The sequence below is a fragment of the Haliaeetus albicilla genome, chromosome 17 (assembly GCF_947461875.1).
Source record: "Haliaeetus albicilla chromosome 17, bHalAlb1.1, whole genome shotgun sequence".
Taxonomy (NCBI): domain Eukaryota; kingdom Metazoa; phylum Chordata; class Aves; order Accipitriformes; family Accipitridae; genus Haliaeetus; species Haliaeetus albicilla.
In genome coordinates, this window is record NC_091499.1 from 9,852,980 (window position 1) to 9,874,029 (window position 21,050).

Below are 21,050 nucleotides of genomic sequence, written 5' to 3' on the forward strand. Positions count from 1 at the left end.
GGTTTCATTGTATGATTCTTGATAAAGTGGTTGGATATAACCAAAGTGGGTTTTATGATGCTTATACCTGAAAATTTTTGTCTGTCCTCGACTTCTTTTCTCTAAAACTACACTGTATTTGTTACAAGTATAGTCTTTTGTAGTTGGATATGCTAGTTTAGGTATGCAGCTTTCTTTTAAGGCTCCTTTAAATGTCATGGTAAGATGTATCTTCTTTTTCTGTTGGCATTGCTTAATGTAGCAAAGACTGTTGGAACTGTTTTCTATACCTGTCTTTCCTCAATTCTTTGCTTTCTCATTTCAAAGCCTACTAGAAGTATGAGAGTGCTGTGTCAGGTATGGCAATCAGCCTGTTTTCCCTTTAGTTCTTAATAACTTGTTTATCTTTCATTCTTAAGATTTTATATTAAGGTTATTAAAATAATAGTAGTAGCATTCTTTAGCTTTATTATGTTTTGTAATGTGTTTGCTGTGTAATGAACAAGATGTAAAATTCTGAAAAAAAGTTAGATATATTTCTATTTGTTGCTGACCCAACTGTAAAGTTAATTTTGTAAATATTTTGTAAGTAAAGCATGTATTTCTTATTCTTGGATATTAAGATATTAATTTTCCTTTTTCCATGTTCCACATGTTTAGAGCACAGTTAAGCAAATGATAGGTAGCACTGTTATAGAAAATAACTTTCAGGGTGGAATCTGGTGTTACAATTAATGATTTTTGCTATTACTTCGTTAGGAGACTTATATCGAAATACAGACAGAGCACTTGCCTCAGCTGTTGCTCAGGATGATTTCTGCGTTGACGAGCCATCTTCATACATTGCACTTATCTGAGCTTACTGATTCTCTCAGACTCTGCTCGAAGATCCTTAGTAAGGTTCAACCTCCACTGCTATCTGCTGGTACAGATGGTATCCTGCAGCTTCCTAGTGGACACAGCAGCTCCATCAAAGAATGGGAAAATAAAAAGGTAACTAATTATGTTTTGCAGCATCTTGGAAAAATTCTTTTTCTGTGGAAAGGAAAAGTGGGCTTTCTACTTTTGTGCAGAACCACCTACAAGTCTTTGATTAGATTTAGTTTAATATACAACAATATATGTTAAACTTGGATCATCAAAAGAAATTATAGTTGTGCACTTCATTGTGGTAAAAGGTCTTGATTCTTAAGGATTTTTATCTAGATTTAATATTATACATGTATAAATCGCATCAGAATGAGGGCCTGAGAATGAACTAATCAGCTAAGGTTTGAAGCTGTAATGCACTTCAAGAGTCTTATGTAGAGTAACTGGACTCAAAAGAATTCTCCATTTTGGTTATGTATCAGGCATATGTAAATTCTCCTCTCACCCAGTTTAAGAGCATCAGATTAATACCAATCAGTTATTTTACTGTCACTGTTAAGTTCTTAGAATCATTTAATAAAGAAATAGAAGAAACAAACCAGCCTGCAGCATTTTCTCTTTCTCTTTTACATTGTCTAGTTTGGTCTACACAACCATGGCTCTGTAAGGTATAAGTGACATTCCTTGAAATTCTTATTCTCCAGCTGAAGAGACTAGAGGAACATCATAGAATAATTTAGGTTGGAAGTGACAGTTGCAGGTCACTGCTCAAAGCAGGGCTGATTTCAAAGTTAGATTCTACTTTAAAGCTAGGTCAGGTCACTCAGCATCATATCCAGCTTAATTTTGAGTAACTCCAAGGGTGAAGATTCCACAAGTTCTCTGTACAGCTTGTTTGCACTGTGTTATTTGATCAGAATTTCCATTGTTGCAGCATGTGTTCGTTGCCTCTTGTTCTTTCACTGTGGATTTCTGAGTATGCCTCCATCTTTTTAACTATGTAATGGAAAGTCATAGACAGCAATAAAGACACCTTTTCCCCCTCCACAATTTAGCATTCCTTTTCTTAAGACTGAACAAATCCAACTCTGAGCTTTCCTTTCATGTCGGGTGCTCCTGTGGTGGCCCTCCACTGGACTCTGCTCGGTACTTCAATGTTAGTTTTGTACTAATGAGTGCAAACTTGGACACAGTGTTCCAGATGTGGTCTTAAACCTGCTGAGCAGAGGGGACTGATCACTTCTCTTGACATGCTGGCTATACTTTTGCTGATACGGTCCTGTATGTCATTGGCCTTCTTTACCAGAAGGGTCCACTGCTGGCTCATGTTTATGTTGTCCATTAGGACTCCAACATCCTTTATGCAGGATCCTATCCTTAGTCTTTTTAGCCAGCTGATACCTGCCTGTTCTTGTTCTTTTGCTGCTTTTTTTTTTTTTTAATAAAGCCTGTTTCTATTGAATGTTGCCCTTTGAACCTTCAGTGGCCTTTTTCTTTCAATTACAACTGACTCATATGTGTCCATGGCTTCTGTTAAGAGATAGAGTGACATTAATTACCATGTTTGTGATCTCTTTTACATTGTATTTTATAAAACAGGGTCACTCTTTAGGTCTTTCCACGTTTTTTAGTATATATTAACACAGGATACAGTGAAAGCTATCTCAAATTTTCATTTTCATTCTTACTCCATCTCTGGTAAAGCTAGATGCAATTCACCATTTATAATGGTGTCTCTGTTTTTATTCATGACAAAGTTATTCAGATTTTTAGATTATGCTCAAATTCTGTATTTAAGACCGCTAGTGATTAGGATGTCAGATAGCAAGACAACTTCTGGGCTTGTTAGATCTCGGGCAACATCTGCCATTGCTGGTAAGATAGCTAAATGAGAAGTATGTGGACATATTCTTTCCCTGCATTTACTCCCACTGATCCATGGATTTTGTTTAAGTTGTGTCCTGGTTTCAGCTGGGATAGAGTTAATTTTCTTTCTAGTAGCTGGTACAGTGCTATGTTTTGGGTTCAGGATGAGAAGAATGTTGATATCACACTGATGTTTTCAGTTCTTGATTAGTAGTGTTTAGATTAAGTCAAGGATTTTTCAGCTTCTCATGCCCAGCCAGCAAGAAGACTGGAGGGGCACAAGAGGTTGGGAGGGGACACAGCCAGGGCAGCTGACCCAAACTGGCCAAAGAGGTATTCCATACCATGTGACGTCATGTCCAGTATGTAAACTGGGGGGAGTTGGTGGGGAGGGGGTGGCTCGGGAACTTGGTGGGCACCAGTTGGCAGGTGGTGAGCAATTGCATTGTGCGTCACTTTTTTTGTATATTCCAATCCTTTTATTATTATTGTCATTTTATTATTGTTGTTATTATCATTATTAGTTTCTTCCTTTCTGTTCTACTAAACTGTTCTTACCTCAGCCCATGAGTTTTACCTTTTTCCTTCCGATTTTCTCCCCCATCCCACTGGGTGGAGGGGGGGGTGAGTGAGCGGCTGTGTGGTGCTTACTTACTGGCTGGGCTTAAACCACTACAAGTTGTTTCTCATTCTCACCAGGACACAGAGACTGTGCTACCAGTTACCAACAAGACTACAGGGGGTTAGAGCAGCCCAGAAAGCTGCTATGGGTTCTTTTTGAATAGAAATCATTCATCAGATTTGTGCATATTCTGAACTGATAAGGAATTAAGGCACACAATGAGTCATGAAGAACTGTTGTTGCTGGAACAACCATTCTTTCTTGTTTCTAGGAGATTTTTTTTTTCTTTCTAGTTGCAAATAGTTAGTAGTTTTTAAATGAAAGTTTATTTCTTCTTTTATAATTACAACTTTGTATTCGAAAGAAATCCTCAACTTCCAAATCTCAGGATTGGTATATAAAAAGGAAGACACTAGTTGAATTTGTACCATATATACATCTATGAATTAAGATTCCATCCACATTTAGTAGACAATTTCTTAAGTCAAAGAGCATAAATTTTATTGAGAAATTGAGCTGGCTTTATTAGTATAAATGTGGAAGTGGGAAAAATGTTTTTAGATTACGAAAGATTTTATTCTTCATTTATAGTTCCGCAGTTCACTTTAAGGTGTTTTGACATCAAATGACACTGATCCTGCCTTCCTAATGAGACAAAACTTTAATAATTATGGTTCTTCTATTAGTAGTATATCTAGATAGTTATTAGGTTAAAATGATTTAATGTGGTTATTTACTTGTACAGTGGGAACTTCAAAAGTGTGATCAGAGAAGTTTATACTTTTTCCTATTCTCTCAAGTATTCCTGTTCTTTTTGGCTGACATCTTCTTTTTGTCTCCTTTGCCTGCAGGCATTTTTTACTCCTTTATGACTGCAGCAGTTTCTGATTAACAGATAAATATCTAGTCCTTTTTTAGAACATGCTAAAATCTAAAGTATTAAAAGAATCTTGCTAGCTTAAAGTGACCATAAGCAACATAGTTCTATGTCCTGCTTCCTGCTGAGAGTGAGGGGTTTTCTTTGATGTATGAATATTTTAGTTTATGGTGCTGTATAAATTAATAATACCTGTGCTTATGCATTTCAGCATTCCTTCATAAAAAATAGACATGATTATGTTATGAAGAAAATGTTAAAAGCAGTAATATTTTAAGTATTCTACTTGATAAACAATGCCTTTTTTTTTTTTTAACAGTTAGCTTCGACTGGCAAGCTTACTGAAACACCAAACATAACTTTGCATAAAATATATTTATATGAATAGATTTAAAACTGTGGAATAAAATTGTTACTTTCAAATGGAGAAGCAAATAAATATTTTCTCTCTAGAACCTGAATCACCCATTTTGAACAATCATTGAACTTTTATCTCACTCAGGTGCCGTCAGTCTCACTTGAAAATCCTAATGAAGTGTTTGAAGATGGTGAAAATCCTCCAAGCAGTCGATCATCAGAAAGTGGGTTCACTGAGTTTGTACAATACCAGGCAGATACAACTGATGACATTGATAGAGCACTGAATGAAGGTCACAGTGCACTGGGCATTCCTATTATTGGTAGCACATCCTCAGAGACCGAGACAGCATCAACTGTAGGATCTGAGGAAACCATTGTACAGCCTCCTTCCATGATGACACAGGGGACAGCAACTCGAAGTGGGAAAACGATCCAAAAGACTGCAATGCAGTGCTGTTTGGAGTATGTCCAGCAGTTTTTAACCAGATTGATCAACCTGTATATAATTCAGAGTAATTCCTCGTCTCAGCCCTTAGGGGCAGAGCTTCCAGTAGACCCCACTAGAGAGCAAGGACAGACCACAAAATGGGACAGAGAATCACAAGTTGATGCTAAGGTGAAGAAAACAAACAAGAAAAAAACACCTAAAGAATACCTTCCTGCCTTCATTGCTGCTTGTCAGCTGTATCTTGAATGTTCAAGCTTTCCTGTTTACATTGCTGAAGGAAACCGTACTTCGGAATTACATCCTGGGAAGCCTGAAGTTGGTAAGCTGCACTCTTCTTTGTTGTTTGCTTTTAAAATATTAATATTTTTTTCCCCAAAAAAAATTATAAGTAATTGTATTCATGCTTTGTGTGTGTTACTGTTTGCTGTTGCTCTCAGAAATGGAAGTTTCCTTCTGTATCAATTGGTTTGCTTTTTGGAAACTAAACTACTTTCTCATAGATTTTAAGAATATTGCTGGCATGGGATTTGACACTAATTAATATTGGGGTGATAAATATAAATTATGCAAACTGAACCTTGAGAGTAGAATCTAAATTTTCAGATGTTCCTTTTTACTGTATGGATCCAAAATGTTTTCTTTGTCATATTTTGTAATAGCCACACCTGACATCAAGTATGTTTTTAGCTTCATTTTAGCAATTTTGGATTGATCTGCACATAGATCACTTTGTGCAATACATGGAAATTATAAACTGCTGTCCAATAAAAATCACACCAGATAAGAAATTAATTAATTTAACTCTGCTCCTATTAAAGGAACAGCTCTTGCAAACAATTCATCTAGCTACAGTTGCATTAGAAAACAAAATAAAAATGGTGGGTTTTGTGAAGTGTGAATATGTTCACTTATCGGTGAACACATTCAGATACAGATACAGAAATGTGCTTAAAATGTTGACAGTTCTGGATTACTGTAAAATGTGACATTTTAGATGGACATTCCTTTTTACAGTTTGTAAAGTCTTCAATTTACAGTTCTAATTTTAGTTCCACTGCTGATCTGTAGCTTGAGAGTTGCTGCCTTAAAATGATATCATGGTAGATGTGCTTGGAGCATGCAAGAAATAGTTATAATAATTTTGGCTACTGCCAGTCGTCTTCTGTGATTTTATTTTTTCTAGGAAACTTCATGCATGGTTGCAGCTTTTTGTTCTTATCCACAACTTTCAAAATCTATTAAAAGGGTAAGCAGTAGGCACTGCTTGGAGATGAATAGTTTTTTTGGCTTTTGGAAACAAGCACATTGATTTAACATGACTACTGCTTCTATTCCTGTAGTCTTTAAGATATGTTGTATATGTCTTCATTATACAGCCAGGAGCAGAGCTGACTTTGTGACATCCAGACATATCAAATATTTATGTCAGCTGAAGGCAACTTGGATACAGCTGTTTATTGATTAAGGCTATTGCAATGCTAAAGGGGTGCTACCTTTTGTAAAAGATCTAGCACAGGATATTTGTTTTCTATAGCATGACCCTGAAAAATATGGGGGGTTTAATTTATTTATTTATTTTTTACAAATACTAGCAGCCTACAAATGAGTCTTGTGGCAGAAGACTAAAAATACTTAAAAAATCAGCTGCTTGCTTATTACTTTTCTGTGGATATAGCACTTCGGATTATCACTGCCTTGTAAACTCTAAAGCAGAAAGCCTGTAGAGCTTGAATAGTATGTGCCTCATATGAAGGCAGTGATTCTAGGAATCCTTTCTACTTTGTTAAATGTCTTGGGTTTGCGTTGTTTGTTCATCATCTGGACCTTCCCATTTGTGGTGTTGCATTTGTAGTCTATTAAACAGTGTGATTTTGAGGAATAAACATAAATTATAGGTGGTTGAAATCAACGGGAAGGATTTTGTTTCGTATGTAAACATCTTGTACAGAATGGCAGGGTGGACAGGAATAGTGTTGGGAATGGGGCTGCATAACAGTCCCAGGAGCCCTGCTTCCCATAACCAAGAATGCCAGTGGAACAGAGAATGGAGAATGGGAGAAGGTAGTTACCATAATTCGCACACCAGCATTTTCTTCATCTATTGATACACTTTTCTACTGCAGAAGAGGCTGTTGTTATTGAAGCGTTTCTAAATTTGGAACATGTTTTTGATGGGTTGCTTTAGTGATGTGACCAATTGCCTTTAATCAACGGGGAGAGTCATCAGTCTGTTTATTTGAAGGAGACCAAATTAATCTGATGTTGATAGAACATAATTGTGCTTAAATTTTGCTGTACGCTTAATTTCTCAGATAAATGTGTGGTATTTTTAATTGAAGAAATTAAAAAGGGAACTGAGTCGAGCTCAGAATAATGTTTATATCTGTAAACTCTGGAACATTATGTGGAATTGTTAGGTATATTTAGGCTCTAATTTACATTGCAAAATTAACTATTATGGATATAAATTAGAAATTGCATTGTCCTTCTCTTAATTCTAAACAATTGCTGTATTTGTGCCTATTAAATAACACTTCTGCACTTGTGTCTGATTCTAGAAGCATTTACCTGTTTTAGGAACACGATCAGTAGGGTCCTTTTGAAGTTTTATGAAAAATTACTTTGGTACCTCTGAAATAAAAGAGTGCGTTATTCACTTGGAGAGTTGACTGTGAACTTCAGAGAAAGACACTTGCATTATCAGGCCAGTGTATGGTATTAAGTGAGGGGGTGGTAAGAAAAGGAAAACAACTCCCTACAGTGAAAGCAGAGTATGATCTAATAGGATCAAGTTTCTTCCACCCAAAACATCACTTTTCACAGATACTTTTACTTTTAAAGTGTTGCCAGGAAAACCTCTATTTTTTTTTGTCAGTTTAAACTTAGCTTAGATATATAAAAATTATATGTAAATAATTCTGTATGTATATTATAATATCTATATAACATATATAATATTGTTACATATATATAAAATACCACAGAATTATTCCAGACTACAAACTACAATGTTAAGATTTGATTGCTGGTCAAGAATCTCCTGAAGAAGGAAAGTGAATGAAAGGATGTGCAAACTACTAAAAGTCCAGTTTTGTCTAAAATATGAAATTGCGTGGATGCATTTCCATAAAACTTATTTTTCTCTTGTTCAAATTTTCCTATTTATTTTTGCCTACTAAATGTTTGAAGTGATACAGTATTGCATTCTTAATTAGATTAAAGACAGAGATACATCAAGAAGTATCTTTCTCCTGCATGCATTTTCCTAAACCCATACAATGGGCAGGTTGAAATGTGAAAGAAAAAGGACAATTGTGCATAAGGTTATGAGATATAAGAGGAAAAATACATAATATTTAAAACTGTTAAATGAATGTATAATCTGTGATTTTTATTTCAGACTGTGAACAAGTACAGCCTCCACTGTGGCTACAGACTTTAATGAATGCTTGCAAACAAGCAAGTGATTTCAGTGTTCAGGGTGTTACTATTTCCCTTGTGATGGACTTGGTTGGATTGACTCAATCAGTTGCTCTTGTCACTGGAGAAAATCTGAACAGTGTGGAAACTGCTCAGCCTCTTAGCCCTAACCAAGGAAGAGTGGCTGTGGTCATCAGACCTCCTCTTACTCAAGGCAATCTGAGATATATGGCTGAAAAGACAGATTTCTTCAAGGTATAATGCAGTATCTTATTGCTGTTTTCTTTATAGACTTCTCTTCCTGGCTTGTAAAGACTGACGGTCTTGGCCACTTACCATCCTTGGTATGGTAAACCAAATTTTCTTGCTGAGCATTTTGATAACAGTTGTAACCTGTGTCAGACTCTAAATGAAAATACATAGTGAGTTTTCCCACTGTGATTGTCTTACTGCTTGGGTGAAAATCCTTGTTTGAATGAATATTTTTAAAATATAAATAAAACCTGATTGAATAGCATCATTAATTAGCAAAGGTATGAAACTGAGATGTGCATAATGTAGGACTCTGGTAAACCACAATCTCTGCATTTGTGTAATTTATGTAAGAAACCATTTACAAAAGATAATCAGCAGCAGGGTATATTACATAGTTAATTATATTTTAATGAAAATTTATTTCTGGAGGTTCCTGTGAGTTCTGACTCCTAACAGGAATTTTTAATGTAGTAAGTTATTGCAGTACTTCAAACAGTTTCTAATATTCTTATGAACAAAAAAGAATAGTTTTGTAGATTGCCTGCTGGTCATATTGTGTCCTCAGATGTAATGTCTCTCATCATTGCATAGAGCTCAACGTAGTCTAAAGCAAGATAAGGCACGATACTCATTCACTTGTGTCTCTTGCAACTTTTATTTTCATGTACAAAGCATATAGCTTTAACGCTTTGGGACCAGTTGGGTGATGGAACTCCTCAGCATCATCAGAAGAGTGTGGAGCTCTTCTACCAGCTGCATAACCTCGTTCCATCTTCTAGCATTTGTGAAGATGTTATTAGTCAGCAGCTGACTCACAGAGACAAGGCAAGTTGTTCATGTATTTACTGAAAGATGAGTTAAGTATATAACTATAGAAATATACTTAGAAAAAGGACATAGTGCCTCAGAGGAGGGCATAAATAACTTCAGTATTGAAGAAATGTTGCCTTACGTTGATTGTTTCAAACATTAAAAATACTCTTTTACTTGCATGCAGAACATCAGATTTGTCCACCCTCTGACACTGCCACCCTATTTCCTATATTCCCACTCACAGGAAACCTTAACCTTATGTCTGTACTAGTTGAACCCTGTTTTCATGACGTTTTGGTGTTTCACAAACCTATGAAAAGTGTTTGTAATGGTAGTAATTGAATACGGATTTTTTAGATTCCATTCCAATTGTCATAAACACCCTTCTTTCCCTGTACAGCTCCATCAAATTTAAGTACACTTTGTTTTGCTGTGTCCTAACCAACTGTGGTTCAGTCCTCTGGTGTGCTCCCTCCTACTTCATCTAATTCTTGCATCTTCTCTAATAATCTGTCCTAATATAGCATCTAGACTTTCTGCTTCCTTTCCTCCACAGAACTTGGAGAAGGAGCAACAGCCGTGTTATTGTCATCACCATGTCTCTGCTTTTCTTGATACTGGGGTTGGATTGTTTCTTTCTTAAGAGAGTCATGTGTGGTCCCCTTTACCTTTCTATCCTTTTGTTTTCTCTTTTCTCTCTCTCTCAGTTGTGGTGTCCTTACTGCCTTTCTTTTTGTGTCACCACCTTCTTTTTACAGTTTGAGATCTGTTTTCAATTCCTTTCCTTTTTGGTGAGACACAACCTTATGAGTCCTCTGTATTTGATATTATGCTTCTTCAGCCTTAATTCCCTTTCTCTTTTAAGCAGCAGTGAATTGTGTTTTGTTTGGTGTTAGTTTTTTGGTTTTTTGGGTTTTTTTCCTTTCTGACAATTTTTATATGTTATTTGATTCTGGCTCTTTTTGTAAGAGTTAATGTAAATATCAGACAAACGAGCGGCTTGTAATTGATAAGATTTGATTTTATTTCCAGGTCCCAAGAGCTGTGCTATATATTTCTGAGCTCCATCTTCTGACACTTGTCTCGGTTAATTGTTTCTAGATAAAGCGTTTCTGTGAGATTATTTTCCCCTGTTGGGAAGCGGAGGAACTGCAGTCACTAGATACTTCTGATGTAGAGGCTTCTGTACAATTCTTCTCCAGTCTCATATGGCCCTTCTCCAGCTATTTGTTGTTAAGATTTGAATTCTGACTGTTTCTGCCATGTTTGCCAGTTCTAGAGGGCAACTAATAAACTGCTCCAACAGTAATTGCCAGTTTCTGTGGATCTCTGTCTTTGTGGAAAATGTGCTTGCCTACCTGCTCTGACTGACATGGCAGCTGGGTTGCGAGTTGTCTGTGCATTTCTTTGCAGTATGTTGCTGAAGCTACTCTTTTCTTGAAGGTCTTTACATTGCCATCTCATGTCAAAAGCCATGGACTATAGTTTGAGCAGAACCTCTTGAGTGATCAGAGCGCTCCTCCTTTGCCTCTGATAACGCTGTTTGGTTTCTTGTTATTACTTTGTCGCTTGTGCTGTCTCCTGTTCTGCTACCACAGGTTATAATGTTTGCTCGTGACCCAACTTGGTGGATTTCTCCCATTCTTTGTTGTTGCTCAAAGGTCTCATCTCACTGCTGGCTGATTTTAGAAGTGATCTTGGCTATCCTATTGATTACTTCTGTTTTGCTATCGGTTTAGCTAATGCAAGTAAAGTAATATTTTCAAAATCTTTTGAAGCTGGCAGATATTCAGATTGTTGACAAACGGTGTTTCTTTTAGGTCTGTGATGAGCCTCTGTAGTTTCATGCTAGACAAAGGAGGCTTTTCAGCATTCAGCAACCAATTTATGTAGGAGAATTCACCTCTTATCAAAAGTTATGCTCTGGTTCCCTATATATAAAGCACATGCTTAGCTTTTTACTATTGTTAGTAGGAGTTCTACTTGTCATGACAGGTACACTATTTTTTTTTTTTTTTTCCTCCCCTAGAAATTTGTTTCAGATAAAGGCTGTTGATTTGACATTTGAGTTGAGGCCTTTGTAGTGCTTTAAATCTTAGATATATGAACTGTTTTCACAGGCCCAACAGAATGAATGATAGGGAATTAGGGAATTACTTGCTTACATGCTCTGGCAACTCATGGTTGTGTGACTTCGGAAGCAGTTACCTTTTTGCCTTTCTACCAGAGAGTAACCAGGTCAACAAAAGTGAGTCAACCACTGCAGTTCACAGCTTGGCATATTGATAAAACTGCTGATGATTTATAGTTTCACTTATTAGGCTGGTCTGTGAACTGCTGTGACTGTGGGTGTGGTACTCGCTCATTTCTGCCAACCTTACTGTGAAAACAGTGATTTCTTACATCTTCCCAGCATAGATTGCAAGGGCTTACATGGACTTATCTCTGTGTTTTTAGAATTGGTGTTTTCACTTTTTATTCAGCAGATGTTAGTGAATTGTTTCGTGTAACTGTATATATTTTGCAGCAGTGTTGTTTTTTTTTTTCCTGTAAGAAGCATATTTTTGTTAAATACATGGGATGCTTGCTTTACTTTCCAGAATGCTGCTGTTTCTCTTGGTTGTTTTTTTACTTTACGGCTGATGTGATCTGTCTTGTGTCTTTTCTGTAATTTTCAGTTTTTACAGCTTTTACTTAAAATTTTCATTATTGTGGCAGATATTGGTTGTATTAGCTGTTGCAAAGCTTCTTAAGCTGTGTATTGTAAATTAAGTCTGGAAGTATGCCGGATTGTCACAGGGGTATTAACAGTCTTTAGTGTGGTCTCATTTTGATTAGAGGTAAATACACCTACTGTTCATTCCCTATAAGCATATATTTTAAGAACAAACAAGTGAAAAATCTTCATCCTCTTGTCTTTGCTCATCATCAAGTAATTTAGTTTAAGCCCTGATTGTATTTGAAAGTAATTTTGATGTTTTATTCAGTATAATCGTCCTGATTGCTGTGCTTTGTTTGTTCACCCCTACAACTGCTTGGTAGCTCCCTTGTCTCTTGGGTAAAGCTGGTTTTAGTATATGTACCCATGTATTCATGTCATAGCATGGCATTTACTATAGTTTATGGCCTTGCTGGAATAACTCTTTGCCTTGATCAGCCACAGGAAAGAGATGAAGGCATAAACATTTTTACTTTAATACCATTTTCACCATTAAATATTCTGCATATTATTACTAGTCATTAGAAGTCCTTTGGGCAGTAAGCATGTCCTATTTGTCTAAATAAAACTCAAAAGTTCCAGAGCTAAACTTGGCATGTTAGTGATGAACTCTGTCTACATTGTATCTAGCTAGAAAATTCTTAAGTCTTTTTCCAGCCAATTTATTTTCATTCCTTTATTTCCATGGATACTGTGTTTAATCCCATCATTCCAGACACTATCTCTAAAAATTTCTCTTCTTTCTCTGCCTCTTCTCTCTGCCTCTATATGCTTGCATGTTTCTTCCTGCTTTCTCTTCATGATCTGTTCTAGTGCCTTGAAACATATAGATAAAATCACTGAAAACAGAGCTATGCAACTTGTGAGAGTAAAATAAGTATTATTCAAGCTATCACATTAAGTATTTAAAACTTTTTCAAGCTGAACTTTGAAACTAAGGTGGCCAAGATCAAGATGGGGGAGAATCCTTTCATGCTACTAAATTGTTCAGAGACCTATTGTTGCCTATTACTGGTTTTAATGTTAGAAAATAGCAATTGAATGCCTAGTCAAAAAAAGTTAATTTTAATAATTTCATTATAGCTTTTAAGCTGCTGTATAACTCTTTTTTTTTTCCCAGCTCTTATCAGAGGCTGTTGTATTCTGATAGATCTAACTTATAATTTGGTCCACAGAAAGTAAGAATGGAAGCTCATGCAAAGTTTGCAGTGCTATGGCATCTCACCCGTGACCTTCATATTAACAAGTCATCTTCCTTTGGCCGTAGCTTTGACAGGTTGGTGATTGCAAGCATGATTCAGTTGAAATAATTTTACTTCAAAATCTTTAACTACATTATATTTGCACCATAGTGTTTAGAAATTGGAGAAATACAGTGTAACTGTGAGAGCAAGGAAGGAGGGCAAGAAGTGAATTCAAGTTAGACAAAATTGTTTTCACAATGATGATTACATAAACGGTAGATTTTTCTGGTAGCTGTAAAGAGTAGGACAGGAATGGTCACGTGATTCATTGACGATCACTGTGGTTAAAATATTTGTGTATATTGAACATAGTATCTGAGTTCTTGCTGTGATTTGGTAAAAACGAAAGCAGGAGGAAGAAGTCAACCCAGAAATGAATTATGTGAAAATGGAAAGTAACAGTAAAGCTAAAAAATTGTAAGTAAGGACTAAGATTTGAAAGTTTTTTTGTTTAATCTGTGTGTTTTGTGTAAGATGTCATTTATGGCAAGCAGCAGAGGATTTCTGTTTTGCGTTCTAGTATTAGACTGCCTTCTTAGAAAAACTGAATGATCCAGACTCTGAACTAGTCTTGTCTTCCTCAGCTAGCACAAATGTTGTGGGAAAGTGCTTATTTAAATTTCCTACGGTATCCTTAGCTGTAGGAAGCAGAGTAAAAAGGTTGTTATTTCTTTGGCTTGATACTGTTACTCATTGCAAAAGTGGTGGTAAATTCTGTACATACAGCTAAGAGTTTATGAACATGTTCTACTGGAGGATGTAAGACAGTTGGTAAAATGCAGAGTCCAATATATATATTGTTTTTCCCCACATCTGGAAAGGATTCTAAAAGCTAAAACTATTAAAAGAAGAAAATAATGACAGTAGGAAGTGCTGAATTGTCAAGTATATTTCTACTCTCCATTCTTGAAGAAAAGATCTTTGAATGTTTCTTTCTCTTTTCCATGCATTTGTGTGAATTGGCTTTTAAAGTTTTAAAGTTTTATCTTTTTGTACTGCACTAGCACTTAGTAGGCAACCAAAGCCTGTTATGCTAGTAGCTATACAAATACTTGAACTGACTATACAACTGCTACTACTAGAGCAGCTATCTTAACTGACTTTATTACTAGCTCTTCCTGGCCATTTCTTCATTAGGCTAGACTAAAATATAAAACTTCAGGTTGCAAAATTTGGATTCCAGAGAAAATACTGGTTTATATGGAGAAGACACTGGAGTATGTACTGACATGTTGAAATTCATTATATACCAGATTAAAATGGGGTATTCTGTAAGTAGAGTAGAATTTGTGTTAGGCTTATTCTTCTTTCTATTCTAGATCTTTGTTTATCATGCTGGACAGTCTTAATAGCTTGGATGGTTCTACATGGTCAGTCGGACAAGCCTGGTTAAATCAAGTGCTTCAAAGACATGATATTGCAAGAGTTCTTGAACCTTTGCTCCTACTGCTTCTCCATCCAAAAACTCAGCGAGTTTCTGTTCAGCGAGTACAGGCTGAATGTTACTGGACTAAATCTCCTTATCACCCTGAAGAAGAAAACGAAAAGCACTTTATGCAGAAGTTTAGCTGTGCTGATGGTACGTACACATTTAATTTCTTTATTTGTTATTTGCATGCAACATTAAAAATGTAGTAGAAATTTTTGAGGGTAACTCCCAAAACAAAGTGCTGGAATAGCTACTGCTTGTATGTGCATTTCTGCATTTTTTTTGTAGTTTAAGTTTGGGTGTCCCAAGTATCGTTGAAGTTTTGTTGCTCTCAGATTAAGAGGATATGCAAGTATTTTAATGCAGAGCATTTTCTTATGTCTTACTGAACTTCAGTAGAACTTAAGAATATGACTTGAAGCTTAATCAAGAAATGAAATGCTTTTATGAATTGGGAGCACTGATGTGGGGCTGGCTGAGAACATACTGATAAGGTTTGAAGGTGTTTGCATGTATTGTGTAATTTTAGTAACATACTAATAATTCCTTTTTATTAAAATACAAGCAGATAAGACTGCATAAGGTTTCATGGGAGAATTACGGGTTTTTGCTAAGTTCTACTGCTAAAGTAATCTTGCTTTGGTTATGTGACTGCGTGTCGTTTGCATATTAACATTTTTTTTTTTTCTGCTGTGAAGTGGAAAGGTACTATTTACCATGCCTTTATAATTTGAAGTCTCAGTAATAGTTTAAATTCTAAATTCTTATTCTGTAGAACAAAATATTATGTGTATAAAGCTTTTTGTGTTTTTCTTTAAGCATTTTCCCATGTGCCTGTAAGCCAAGGACAACTTATTATACCTAAAGAAAGCAATGAAAAACAACTTGCTATGGATGAAATGGAGAACTTCAGCTTGACTGTCAACCCTCTGAGTGACAGGCTTTCCTTATTAAGTACCAGCAGTGAGACCATACCAATGGTTGTGTCTGATTTTGACCTTCCCGACCATCAAGTTGAAATACTGCAGAGTTCTGACTCTGGCTGTTCTCAGTCATCTACTGGAGACAACATCAGTTATGAAGTGGAGACAGAAAGCCTGAGTGCTCAAGATAGCTCTCAGACTCTGCGAGAAGATTCACCTGATGAAATTGTGCAGCAGGTGGTTACAGATCTTATATGCAAAGTTGTAAGCGGTCTTGGAGAAGAAGCTGAACCAGTTAAACATAATCTACACTCTGAGGATACTTCACGTAAATTCAGTCCTTTGGATAATTCTGTAGAGATGACAAAAAATGAAGATCAAAATATTCAAAGTAGCCAGAGTAGTTTGCTTAGTAATGACAGCTCCCAATTGCTATCAGCCTCAACTGAGACTGGACTTGAGAGCTTAAGAGATGAAATTTCAAGAAATAACTCTTCACCTTGTATTGCAGAAAGCCAGCAATCCCTCTCTGATCTCACTCTTGCTTCCACTGAATCCAAGTCCAGAAAGCGAAGCCACAGCAGTATTCAGTTCAGCTTTAAAGGAAAGCTACCAGAAAAAATGTCAGAAAAAGAAACAATTGTTAAAGAAGCTGGTAAGCAACCAGGTGCAAAACCTAAGGTGAAAATAGCCAAAAAGAAAGATGAAGAGAAGAAGAAGGCACAAACAGAAAAGCTTAAACAAACAAACGTCTTCTTTAGTGATGGCCTTGATTTAGAAAACTGGTATAGTTGTGGAGAAGGAGAAATTTCAGAAATAGAAAGTGATGTAGGGTCCCCAGGAATGCGAAAATCTCCCAACTTTAATATCCATCCATTGTATCAACATGTGCTGCTTTATCTCCAGCTGTATGACTCTTCAAGGACATTGTATGCTTTTTCTGCAATTAAAGCAATTCTGAAAACAAATCCTTCAGCTTTTGTAAGTGCTATCTCCACTACCAGTGTCAACAATGCATACACTCCTCAGCTTTCGTTGCTCCAGAATCTTCTAGCCAGGCATCGAATATCTGTTATGGGCAAGGATTTCTATAGCCACATCCCAGTTGATTCTAACCATAACTTTCGGAGCTCTATGTACATAGAAATTCTTATCTCCTTGTGTTTATACTATATGCGGAGCCACTATCCAACTCATGTTAAAGTAACCTCACAAGATCTAATAGGAAACCGTAATATGCAAATGATGAGTATAGAAATTCTGACACTTCTCTTTGCTGAGTTGGCAAAAGTGATAGAAAGCTCTGCAAAGGGCTTTCCTAGTTTTATTTCAGACATGTTGTCCAAGTGCAAGGTTCAGAAAGTGATCCTGCATTGTCTGCTATCTTCTATCTTCAGTGCGCAGAAATGGCACAGTGAAAAGATGGCTGGAAAAAACATAGTGGCTGTAGAAGAAGGTTTCTCTGAAGACAGCCTTATAAATTTTTCTGAAGATGAATTTGACAATGGTAGTACTCTGCAGTCACAGCTTTTAAAAGTACTTCAACGGCTGATTGTGCTAGAACACAGAGTAATGACTGTGCCTGAGGAAAATGAAACGGGCTTTGACTTTGTTATAACAGATTTGGAGCACATCGGTCCCCAGCAGCCGATGACTTCTCTTCAGTATTTACATTCCCAGCCAATAACCTGCCAAGGCATGTTTCTCTGCGCAGTGATACGAGCTTTACACCAGCACTGTGCCTGTAAAATGCATCCCCAGTGGATTGGCCTTATCACTTCTACGTTGCCTTACATGGGAAAAGTTCTTCAAAGGGTGGTTGTTTCAGTGACTCTTCAGCTCTGCAGGAACTTGGATAATTTAATTCAGCAGTATAAATATGAAACAGGATTATCTGATAATAGGTATGTGTATGTAGAGGTGTATAACCTTTTTAAGCAGATTTGATTGTGTTGAATTATTTTACAACCAGATTAACCCATTTTAAAAAAATGAATCTCTTATTTTAGGCCTCTCTGGATGGCATCAGTCACTCCCCCAGATATGGTTCTTACTTTATTAGAAGGGATCACAACCATAATTCATTACTGCCTCCTGGATCCATCTACGCAGTATCATCAGGTAAACTTATCTGGGTATATGAGCGTTTCTTATGCAGTACATGTCAAATTAAGGACTGTGATTATATTGGCAGATATGAAGATCTGAGTGGGAAAAATACCAAATATATTGTCTTAGCTATAAGTATGGTTTTTATTGATAATACACACTTCTCAAACAGAAAAACAATTTTCTACTAATTATACTATAAGATAATAGCCTTAGATTTTGTTTTGGTTTGTTTTCTGGATTTGGGGGTTTGGGGTTTTTGTTACCCTGAAATAACTAAAGTAGGAATTCTTTAACTTTCATACCTCTAAAATGCCACTTTTTAGAGCTGGCTTTGTTTTGTGGAACTTCCCAGACTGATGCCTATCCTGTTACTTTCTGGCTGGACTGTGTTCATCTTGCAATATGTCAAAACATTCTCTCTCTGCTCCGTTTGTATATTTACAATTTGTCTTTTTAGTCAAGCGGTATTTTTAGATGTGATATTCTGAGCATTGTCTCAGTTAAGAATTTGGCCCAGATTCTACAAGAAAATTTTTGTCCTGCTCTCTCTGCAATCTTGGTTTTGCTTTTTTTTTTTGTTCTTACACCCCTTTGCCTTCCATTCATTTAAAAGAAACTGAAAAGTGTTTATTGTCTGTGCAAGTAAATAATTTTGCCTAGACTATTAATTACACTTAAAATTCTGAAATAATTGTTTTGCAAATGTATAGGCAGATGATACAAAATTGATTGCTGTAGACATGAGCCTCACATGTTCAGAATACATTTGATATTGTACAACTGAGTCAAAAGATTCTTTAACTATTATTTTTAATAGACTCAAAACCTGTACATACTGTAAGAATTATTGAAAAACTATTTTGAAAAAGAGTTAAGGTTGAAAGCTTCCATGTCTGTTAAGTCTCAATTTATACTATTTTACTTATGCTATCGTTGTGGTTTAATCCCAGCCAGCAACTAAGCACCACGCAGCTGCTCGCTCACTCCCCCGCCACCCAGTGCAATGGGGGAGAGAATCGGGGGGGGGGGAGGGGGGAAGCAACTCGTGGGTTAAGATAAAGACAGTTTAATAGGACAGAAAGAAAGAAAATAATAAAGATAATAGTAATAATAAAATGACAATAATAATAAAATAATTGAAATATACAGAACAAGTGACACACAATGCAATTTCTTACCACTTGCTGACTGATGCCCAGTTAGTTCCTGAGCAGCGATCCACCCCTCCCAGCCAACTCCCCCCAGTTCATATACTGGGCGTGATATCACATGATATGGAATATCCCTTTGGCCAGTTGGAGTCAGCTGTCCTGGCTGTGTCCCCTCCCAACTTCTTGCGCCCCTCCAGCCTTCTTGCTGGATGGGCAGGAGAAGCTGAAAAATCCTTGACTGGGTGTAAACACTGATATTTTCAGTTGTTGCTATCAGCATTCTTCTCTCTAAAACACAACACTATATCAGCTGCTAGAAAGAAAATTAACTCTATCCCAGCTGAAACCAGGACAGCTATTTATGTAGATATTTAATGCTCTTCTACCTCTCTCCCCTTCAAATCCACTAGCTTTTGGTTAATGTAGATCAGAAGCACTTGGTTGAAGCACGCAATGGGATCCTATCTATCTTGCATATGATCATGTCTTCTGTGACTTTGCTGTGGAGCATCCTTCACCTTGCAGATTCTTCAGAGAAAACTACTGCTGCTGCTGCTGCATCCATTACCACTATTAATCTTGGGTCAACAAAGGTTAGAATATCAAGGATAATATTGTTTAAGTTGTTCATTAGTACCTTTGTCAAACTAAATCCAATTCCGTTCCCTTAAATGTAAATTGAGTTTTAATACCTTTGTCCTCATCTATTTGCCCACCCCACAAACAAGGCTTTTATAAATCGGTATTGAATATGCTTTTCAACTCGAGTGTATCAATTCAGACAACAATGTCTCACTTCTTTGCTTTCTGCAAAGAAAATGAAATCCATCCTGAAAAAATTTAAGCCACCCTTTTACGCCTCAGAAGATTTAAAATATTAATGTAAAATCTTAACAAGAGAGAACTCTCTTCTAGTACTTGGACACTTCTGAACTAGTTCCTTTATTCATCCATACAGTGGTGTCACTTCACTGTGCATGGGGAAATGACGCAGCAGATAGTGAGCTGGAAATGACAGAGCAGACAGTGAGCTAGTAATCATAAAGAAGAGAACCTGAGAAGGGGTCAAATAGGACTATACTGAGAATGCTGCCTAGCCCTCTTACTGGAAGCAGTTCAAACTTCTTATAATTCACATTATTAAAAGGAAATTGTCATTTAAATTTTAAATGTTTAAAAACAAGATTTCCTCAGTTAGCGTGAATACTATCAGGTACTGTTTGTGACAATGCTGTGTTACTTCCTTTTCAGCCTTCATCATTCAGATTGAAGGAGTAAAAATTAACTTATGTAAGACTCCATGTCTTTGCATAGGCGGCATCCATGGTCATATTTGTGCTGCCCATAGGATTTCCTACTCACTGAAACAAAGGGGGTCTGTACTTGTTGATGGCCTATAATATTATGCTCCTTCTGTGAAAAAAGGATAAGCTTTGATACTCTGGTTAAACATTAACTCTTCTGTACACTCCAGCTTTTCTTTAGTTTGCCGAAATTCGTAGTATTCAAAAGAGCATTCAACTTGTCCTGTATATGAAAAAGTCCAGTTTGAGTTCAGCTTGTTCGGTGTAGTATCAGGATAGGTTATTTTACTTTTTCACCTCATTGGTTAATGCTTTTGTGGCTGCCTTGGAGGTGGTGTATGGGGTTAAAAAGACACGAAACTGTGGAACTGTACAGAATTGTGTGTCTAAAGTATAAATGAGCTTTTTAAGCTTCAGTACAGCTAGGTTGCTTTGGCAACCACACTCTTGGCAAGTGCATGAAGTGTGTAGTCAAGCTCTGGGATCGTATATAGCAGTTTCCTGCAAGCTTAGACAATTCTCTGACCAAGGTAACAATGGCTTTCAGAAAACAGACAGAAAGTGCATTTTTGTCTGAAATCTTCCTGTCATAGAAAACAGGTCAAGAAGACAGCTCAGGAAATACATTTCCTGACCCAAGTGTGCCTCTAACTTCTGA

General features: G+C 36.6%; 1 protein-coding gene across 7 annotated transcripts in view; it reads left to right on the plus strand.

Moving 5' to 3' along the window:
* The window catches only part of DOP1A (DOP1 leucine zipper like protein A), a 70,162-nt gene that overhangs the window by 31,259 nt on the left and 17,853 nt on the right, over positions 1 to 21,050 (plus strand). For 5 of the 7 annotated variants that reach the window (XR_011328394.1, XM_069804750.1, XM_069804753.1 and 2 more), the window contains exons 13-22: positions 307 to 336; positions 739 to 972; positions 4,717 to 5,341; positions 8,423 to 8,697; positions 9,370 to 9,526; positions 13,409 to 13,505; positions 14,793 to 15,052; positions 15,722 to 17,729; positions 17,835 to 17,946; positions 19,499 to 19,681. Coding sequence is in view for 6 of the 7 variants with exons in the window: in XM_069804750.1 (XP_069660851.1) it covers positions 307 to 336; positions 739 to 972; positions 4,717 to 5,341; positions 8,423 to 8,697; positions 9,370 to 9,526; positions 13,409 to 13,505; positions 14,793 to 15,052; positions 15,722 to 17,729; positions 17,835 to 17,946; positions 19,499 to 19,681 (3,981 nt within the window). In the remaining variant the exon portion in view is untranslated. The remainder of the gene's footprint in view (positions 1 to 306; positions 337 to 738; positions 973 to 4,716; positions 5,342 to 8,422; positions 8,698 to 9,369; positions 9,527 to 13,408; positions 13,506 to 14,792; positions 15,053 to 15,721; positions 17,730 to 17,834; positions 17,947 to 19,498; positions 19,682 to 21,050) is intronic. The other 2 variants (XM_069804752.1, XM_069804755.1) reach the window with 1 other exon arrangement.